Consider the following 8,863-nt stretch of genomic DNA (forward strand, 5'->3'; position numbering starts at 1 on the left):
CGAGTGAGCATGTTTGCCTATTAACCTACATTATCTGGAAGAGTGAATAAATGATACCCAAGACAGCTACATGTAACAGAAGTAAAGGCCTTCTTAGCAACTTGTAATAAGTTGTTCAAACCAGGAAACATTGCTTTCCAAGCTAAGACTCTTAACTTTGTCTCCTTCAAGCCTGCTACAATATCTGTGCCAAAGTGAATAATAATATTGCATGAATGAGGGAAATGGCTTCAAATACCATAGGTGTTTTGTTTTTTTAATTACCATTGATGGATCTTTTGGTAACTTAAACTTTACTCAGTCAGTCTAAAATAGAATCATAGAGTTAGAAGGAATCTTTGAGGACAACTATTCTAACCCGCTGCTCAATGCAGGATTTGTATTTCAGGATGCAACAATAGCACCCCTGTCATATGGCTGTACTGCTTCTGTTTAAACACCTCCAGCTAAGGAAAGCCTACCCACCTCCCAAGCCAATCTGTTCTTCTGTTGAACAGCTCTTACCATTAAGAGGTTTTTCCTGAATCTTTAGCCAAAATCCACTTCCCTTCAGTTTCCACCCATTGTTCTAGACTTTCCCACTAAGACAACAGAGGGAAAGCCTGCCTCATCTTCTGCATGACAGCCCTTCAGATATATGAAGACTGCTGCCATGTCCCCCCTGAAGCTTCTCCAGGCAAAACATATCCAGCTCTTCCAATGATTTGTCATAGGACTTGGTTTCTAGACCCTTTGCCATTCTGGTCACCCTCCTCTGGTCCTTTCCAGATAAATCAGCCTCATGAATAAGTCTGCAAAATTACTAGCCTACAAAATGTTTTACTAGCCTGCTGTGAACTGGCAAAGGAGTAGCAGACAGTTTCATCCCTCTGCAGCAGTTCACTCTGTTTCTCTGTTGGGTCCAGAGGAGGAGGCTTCCGTTGTGAGTGCTTAAATACAAGGTTGTGTAAAGGTATTGTCAGGAAAGATAGGTCAAAATAAGATACAGCATTCTATTGACTTGAATATTCATCTAATGCTTCTCATTAGTTAGCTTTTAATTTTGTAATAGAATCCAGACAGCTGAAGACTTATGAGGGTATGTGCAAATATATGTGTAATAATGTTCCACCCCAGGAAACAAAACCATATTCTCCCCTCCAAATAAGGTAGTAACAGGGAGCGGGATGTTGTTAGATTGACCAGGCCTGTTTTCACTGAATTCCATTATGCACAGTTTTATTATTCAGAAACATTTTATAGTGAAAAAAGTGTATTCCAAGAATTCAGGGGAGTCTTCTGTTGTTTGAGACAGATTTCTTGTATTTCCTTTTATTGTCCTTTTAGTATAATAAAGTCTGATGCGGCTAATACACCCAAGGGGTGTCTGTTGTTTAACAGCAAGGAACAATGTTGGGTTCTTACTGTTTGAGTTCACTGCCTGTATCCTTGTATCCTTTTTTTCTTTGTTACCACCTCCAATAGCACTAATCAAACATTACTTGAAGCCTGACAATATCTTGTTTGTTCAATTAATCATTGTGACTTGCTCAGGCCTGCGCTCTCCTGAAAAATCCTTATTTATTTATTCATTCCTTGGACTGCATAATAAAGTCATTCGTTGTAACCAAGACTTGATTGTAGACACAAACCTCTTGTCTATGGGCATCCTTCCCCCCTCCTTTGCTGCAGCTGTACAACAAACCAAGTAGTTAGCAAAATCCCTTTACAGTAAGGATGGTGAAATAGAATCTGAGTTTATCTATCTTTGGATGAGGATGTTTGGCCTGACAGCTGTCCTTGCCTCAGCAGCTCTTGTGATTACAGAAAGTGTCAAGCTGCATCCTTAGATGGGTTATAAATCCTGGTTTGTTCTGATTAAACACGGGTCAGAGCCATTCGGAGGTTAAATGAAGGACAGCTCTCCAGTATGTTACCCTCAAATGGTCTGCCTAAAGGGACCCACCCCCTTCCGTCCAATATCTTCTGGCTATTGGTGCCCCTGTCACTGAATGGTCAGCGCTAGCACTGTGTCTTTGAAAAGGCTAGGATGTGTGTGGTCTCCCTCGTGAATGGCTTGCTAGCCTTAAATTCCCTCTTTAAGACCTTCTCCCCCCCCCCCCCGCCGCTTCCCCCCATGCACACACTTGTTTCCCTCAGGGAATGCTCAAACGATTGGCTCTGTGTCTCCCAGAGGAAATCAAGGTTTCTCCTTGGACTTGAAGTCACCTGACTGTAGCGTGGGCTGGCTCTCTGTATCCTCCCGGGTTCTTTCTTCCTCGTTGAAACACCATCTGCTCTGCTCTTTTTGCGCTGTTGCAGGGCAGTGGGAGGGGATGCTGGAGTGAAAATAAATAATAAAAGGAGAAATCCATCATGAAAACCCTGAGGATTAATGGACTTGGAAGGCAAACTGTGCTGAATGAAAATTCATCTTCACCTGTGCCTGTGTCAGGGCTGCCTCCCTGGTGCTTGATAAATAGACGTTCCCAGGATGCGCTGTAAATCCAACAGCTGTTCTAATCTCCAGGGGAAATTTTGCACTCTTTAGAGGTGGGCTTGAGGCCCTCTTGGGTTTCCCGGTGCAGTGGCAACACATTGTCTCACTTTGGGCCCCTCCTCAGAAATGCCAAATATCTGTCCACACGGCACCTCCATTTGTAAAGGATCCCTGGTGCCATTGTTGTAGAAGCAAGGAGGCTATTTTCAAGTAGTGCTGCAGCTGCCCCTGCTTTACTTACTATGGAGGCTCCTGTTGAAAGATGGTGACATTTGGAGGCTGGATTAATGTCTGGCTTTCTTTGTTTTGGTTTGTTTGGAAATATAATTGAGATAACTACCCTGCCACTACTTAACGCTTGGGCTGTCAACTGGTTAAAATGGCATTGATTAAAATAAACGAAATGTTAACACAATTTTAATATACGTTAATTTATACAATTCTGAAATAAACTATATAAAATGTCACTCATTGTTAGAACAAAATTCAATCTTTTAATATTTTCCCTTTTATGGTAACCCTGGAACCAAAAGAGCTGAAAAAGAGCTATTAACTTGTAGCCATGCTGATTTAAAAATTCCCCTTGCTGATTAATCAATGAAGGCTGCAGTCTTCTGCCATTTTACTTGGAGTAAGGCCCCTTGAACACAGTGGGAGGGGGTTCCAAGTAAACATGTCAAGGATTGAGTTGTGCATCTTTAAGGTTGTACCTGCCTCTTTTTATGGGCTGATCCCAACCATAATTAATTTTGTCAGCTGTAAAGGTTCCTACTACCATCGAGATCTATTTATCGCCAATATAGTAATTCTAATATGCCGTGCAATCTCTCCAATCTCTTCCCTCCTTGCCACAATCCTATGAAGTAGGTCACTTTTACTTACATTTTCATAAATCTACAACTGCAGTGTTTAGAGAATAATTTGCACAAGGTCACCAGTTATGCCTGTGGAAGAATGGAGGATTGAATCCAACTCAGAATCAAAGTGCGCTATCAATTGGGCCACCTTGCGTGCTCTGCCTTTTCATGTGAAGTAGGTTCTTGTGTTTTTCAAACCTTTTTTGAAAGCGCACAGATTTCCAAGGGCCCCTCACTATGAGAAATGACATCTTGGATCGTTCTTGAACCCACCTGAGAATTCCTCCAAGCATTTAATAACACCCTTGAGTTCTCATCTCTTCCTAGAACTCCCAACACATGGAAATTTGTCAGTATTCCGCTAAGCATAGCATGGTGTTCACAAAAGCGTGGGTCAGACTTCAGATTGCACAGATCTCTCTATTGTGCCTGGACCATTGTTCTTGTTCAGGGTTCCTTCCATTACAGCCTTTCCAGGAGATTGATTTCCAAGCAACTTCACCAGTTTGTTGCCCAGCGCAGGACATTCTTAGCATGTAACATTGATTCTGGCATAACTGCACTAGCTACCAAATTGTTTGCTGGCTCAATTCAATGTGTTGGTTCAAAGAGCCTTATGTGGCTCAGGACCCAAGAACCACTTCTCCCCACATGAACCAACCTAGACCCTGTGATCATCGTCTGAGGCCCTTCTTCATCTGCTATCCTTCCATGGGAGGTTTAGGGGGTAGTAACATAAGACCTTGCCTTTTTGGTGCTGACAACCCACTTGTGGAGTGCTCTCTCCAGGGAAGCATGCCTTATTTTTAGGCACCAGGCAGAAAACCTTTGGCTCTACCCAAGCGTTTGGCCCTTAATTTGAAGAATAGCATTGTGGCTTCTTTTAGTGTGGTGGGATCAGTAAGCCCTGATCTGTTTTAACTGTTCAGCTGCTTCTACTGGAGATGAGTAATACTGCATCTCCTGAAAAAGAGAGACCCAGAACGGTCTGTTTGCGGGCAGTGGTATAATATTGGTCCCTTCCCTGGTTTTGAGCTGTTCAGCAGCTGATAAATCTATACTACGTAAAGCACATTTAAGCTACCCTACACCCAACATAGGGACGCGGGTGGCGCTGTGGGTTAAACCACAGAGCCTAGGACTTGCAAATCAGAAGGTCAGCGGTTCGAATCCCCGCAACGGGGTGAGCTCCCGTTGCTTGGTCCCTTCTCCTGCCAACCTAGCAGTTCAAAAGCACATCAAAAGTGCAAGTAGATAAATAGGTACCGCTCCAGTGGGAAGGTAAAGGGCATTTCCGTGCGCTGCTCTGGTTCACCAGAAGCAGCTTAGTCATGCTGGCCACATGACCTGGAAGCTGTACGCCGGCTCCCTCGGCCAATAAAGCGAGATGAGCGCCGCAGCCCCAGAGTCGGCCACGACTGGGCCTAATGGTCAGGGGTCCCTTTACCTTTACACCCAACATATGGGGTTAAAAACAGCCTCTGGCAGGGAGGGGCTTAACCAGCCTAGTTCTACACCTGGTTAGCTTTTTCTTCCAGAAGTGGAACAAAGATCTCCCACCTCTTCTGCCTTATACTGTACCACCAGGTAATGAGGAAGTTTCCTAGCTTCTCAGAAGATGTCCTATAGATGGATTGCTTCCCTGTTGCCAGGGCAGTAGGACTACACAGTTCATCCCGTCACTCCCTCGCTAGCTCTGAGGAAAGGAACAGCTTCTTGTGGGTCATCTGTGTATTCCTGTCTCACAGGGGCAATTTTGTTTTGCCGCCCAAGGTGGTGGGTAGGTGGATGAGTTGGGGAAGCCATCTGGGTTGTCTTCACATGGGGAATGGGGGCACAGTCCTAGGCACAAGGCTAACACAAGCCTTGGCTTGCAAGATCCTGGAGTATTTGGTTTGAGAGCTTTTTGCCAGATGTGGTTAGCAGCTCCAGCCCAGACAGATAAATGATTTTTTGCCTAGCATAAGCTCCTAAAATGCTAAAATTGTTCTTTAAATAACCTCCAAATGTGCCGCTGTCCTATTTTAATTAAACCTTTGCTTCCTCTCCCCGCCCCCCCCTGTGTCAGCTGAGGAAGGCAACAAAACATTCAAGATACTTTCTAATTACTACACCTAATTGCAAAAAGAAGTACACCACTAATGTGCTGATTTGAAATATAATTAAAAACAGTAATTAGTGTTCAACAGAGAGGCTTCTTGAAGGTTTAGCTCCCACTGGAAATTTCAGTTACAAAGTTGCTTTCGGGTAAATCTTCCAGCCAAAGCCATCGTGCTTTCAGGCTAAGCAAAGGCTTCCTCTCCTGTGTAAGAGTGGGCCTATGGTGTTACATTAGTCTGGTGTGCAATTCATAATTCTATCCAGTATGAGCTACAATACACAAACCTATTGTACAACATTTCACTTAATATTCCTGGCTCTAATTCATTACAGTCTTCCTGTCTTTTCTCCAGGACTACAGGCAAATTCTGATTTGTAATATTTTTGCATCTCATCTCTTTGGCAATTGGAAGCTTCTTTAGCGTTGTACTTCCTACTTCTCTATTTTAAGGAAGGAGAGAATAGAATCATATTAATCACCTCTACAGGAAAAGTGCTGTTGAAATTTCATTCCAGTTTCTTTGTGAAGAAATCAGTGCTCATCTACTGCTCAAATTCAAATAAAGATCAATGCAGATCCAGTTTTTACATAGCAGTGGCCTGGTTGGAGTTTTACCCTCTCATCCCATGTCCTTCCAATAATGCTAGCACAGGGAAATTTGCATGGGAGATACTTACAGTGCCTTGGATCACAAGATAAGTTAACATAGAGTGCACTTGCAATCCTCTGCCTAAAGCCTTTCAGAGAGGAGACAAGAGGCCTCAAACAATCTAGGGTGGGGTGCAGGTGCTACTGTCAAGAAGAGACAGAAACTTTCCTTCAGTGGGCTCCCTTAAATTAGATCTTAGGATCCAAACCCAATACATGGCCATTCTACATGGTTCCTAAGGCGCCCCTTAACCCTACAGAGAGACTTTGCGGGGGCACAGTGGGGAAGGATGGAATGGGCATCTTTACTTTTGTGAACTTCCTTAAGTTGACTTAGCCACAATGACTTGGATTCTAAGATATTTTTCATGCCAGTTTGCCTTATATCAATCATTATTTCAGTTGTCCAGTTTAGTTTTCAAAGCTGCTCACCCGCATTCAATCCCCAGCCAAAGGCAGATGCTGAAAAATAGGAGGTTGCCATGAGAGTAAAATTATCTATGCTTCAATCGGTAGGTTTCGGCCAAGTGGTCTCCCTTCCTGCTTCATTCACCTCGTGTCCCCTGTAAATCAGGCAGACATGTCCAAAAAATGGGCAGAAGAAGACTATTAGATGCATCACATCAGCTGCTGCAGTCAGCCTTCTGTTCCACAAGCTATGAAGCCACTAATGGAGGGATACTCATGGGACATGGCCTTTGCCATCAGAGTTATGGATGCTAGGTGGTTCCATGAACCTTTATGAATCCAGAAAAAGTAGCAGTTTTGTCTATAGCCAGAAGTATTATGTGGCATATTTGCAAACAACTCAGAAACCATTCAGAGTCAAAAGGCATCTGCTGTGAGGGGGGGGGGCACACACTGCTTTACTACCTCTTTTGGAAGGCCTTGATCTCTTAGCCACTTCTTCCTAATGCTGCAGGTCATGAGTTGTGGGTGATGGCAACATTGAGACATTATGCGCCACAGTTGCCACTGTGCCTGCAAAAGATGTCCCCCCTTTGCCTAGAAAATTTTTCACACCCTGAAATGTCTTACCTGCAATTTGTCTTTTTGTAAGGGTGAGCCTTAAAAAAATGTGTTAATGGTCTGGTAAAATAATTCCATTTTTTAGATTGCTCAAAAGTCAGGAAATGTCAGAGTCAAGGTTGGTCTCATGTTTCCTCTGAAAGGTTACGATTTAAATTTAATATCCTGCATCTCTTCCATCCTCCTCCTCTTTCGTTTCAGCAAGCTATGTTTTCCTGGCTACCTGTGAAGTAATTTTGCTGTAATATCTATAGTTAATAGCAGAGATGCCATAGTGTTCTCCAAGATTGAGCTCTGTTAGTTGGTTTTTTTCATGTTCCAAGATTCAGACTTTTATCCCATTCCTTTCTAGTAATAAATCAAGATCCAAGTAATCATTCCTTACTAACTACTGTCAAAACTGTGACCTGACATACATTTTAAGAAACTGAAATAGTGGTTCTTAGGCATGTCGATAGAATGTGGAATATCAATCTTCAGCAGAGTTTTCTCTGCTTTGCCAACTTCGTTTTCCATTTGGCTTTAAAACTCTTTGCTTCTGCAATTCTGAAACACACCACTCATCAAATGTTCTGTTAGCCACTTAAAAGTAACCTGTGTTTTTTTCTGTCCTTTCCTCTCTAGCTTCCACCTGTGAGTTTTCTGACATTGTGAAACTGCTCCTGGAGTCTGGAGCTGACCCTACTCTTCGGGACACAGAGGGCTACTTGCCTGAGGAGGTCACGGACTGTAAAGTGATCACCTCCATGCTGCAGGAGCACACGGCTGGCAAAGCTTGATCGAAAGGCCAAGGAAGTGCAGGTAGCCCCAGCCCAGGGCTCTCAAAATGGACGAAAAACTGCAATAAAATCATCCTATGTCCACATAATCAATATGCATGATGTATGGAGACTGGAATCTGCGGAGCAAAGAAGCTTATTTCTGGGAGCAGAAAACAGAGCAATGCAATATTGCACTGAACAACACAGGCCTGCGTATCTGTGTTGCCTGCCTGGCACAACACAGCCCCAGCCATAGGTTGTGACCTGTCATTTGCTTGACAGACCCCTGTTTTTGTAGCCCCAAATTAAAAAAGAACAGATCTACTCTGCTTCTGGTGGCCGCCAAGCATGGCTGATGGGATCTTTCCTCTTTGATAGGTCACAAGCGTTGTACGCTTTGTGCAGCCCAAGGCTCAGTTTGCATGAAGCAGAGTTTCATCATGCATCTTGAGGTTAACTTAAGGGAGCAACTATATTATGAATGCAATCCTGTATGTGCCCACTCAGGAGCAAGCCTCCTCTGTGGGATTTGTTTTCCCAAGTAAATATGGACAGGATTGAATTGCAAGACTATCTGCTCTTTTCCAAAATGCAAGTTACTAGTAAGAAGGGAAAGTCTAGCTGATGGGCAAGGGGTAGGGAGAAATGAGCGTCTTTACAAAGCTGATCTTCCCATGACAGATTTCACTTTTTAGTCCTGTATCACTACTGCTACTTCCTTGAATTGGGTAATGGAAGCAATGGAGTTATCTAAGATGTGAGAATTGAGGGTTTTCCTATTGGCTCCTGAAGATCAAAAAGGCAAAACATGGAGACTGAGCTACTGCTGTGAGACTGAGAACTGATGGGAGTTGTCCTTTGTGTGTGTCTCTGTAAAATACTGTCTTGCACGATAAAAGATGTCAAAGAATTGTTTCTGAATTGCTCTTTTTCTTCCTTTCACGTGAAATCAATTGCACAAACAGCAGCATGACTTTGTGTTGGACAT

At 43.3% G+C, this 8,863-nt stretch overlaps 1 protein-coding gene and 1 long non-coding RNA gene across 3 annotated transcripts in view; one reads left to right on the plus strand and one right to left on the minus strand.

Moving 5' to 3' along the window:
- ACBD6 (acyl-CoA binding domain containing 6) overlaps positions 1-8,785 on the plus strand; it is a 95,388-nt gene extending 86,603 nt beyond the window's left edge. The window contains exon 8 of the mRNA XM_081194516.1: positions 7,739-8,785. Coding sequence (XP_081050642.1) covers positions 7,739-7,893 — 155 coding nt within the window. The 3' untranslated portion in view covers positions 7,894-8,785. The remainder of the gene's footprint in view (positions 1-7,738) is intronic.
- Positions 3-7,725, minus strand: LOC308587163. Of its 2 annotated transcripts, XR_014008247.1 has the most exons (4): positions 6,115-7,725; positions 2,420-2,731; positions 2,209-2,318; positions 3-1,671 (listed from the first exon to the last, which is right to left on the minus strand). It is a non-coding gene; the product is annotated as an uncharacterized lncRNA (long non-coding RNA). The 2 variants fall into 2 exon arrangements; XR_014008248.1 differs by having other exon boundaries at positions 2,209-2,731.
- Positions 8,786-8,863: the final 78 nt, after the last annotated feature.

Source organism: Podarcis bocagei (assembly GCF_964188305.1).
Source record: "Podarcis bocagei genome assembly, chromosome: 5".
Taxonomy (NCBI): Eukaryota; Metazoa; Chordata; class Lepidosauria; order Squamata; family Lacertidae; genus Podarcis; species Podarcis bocagei.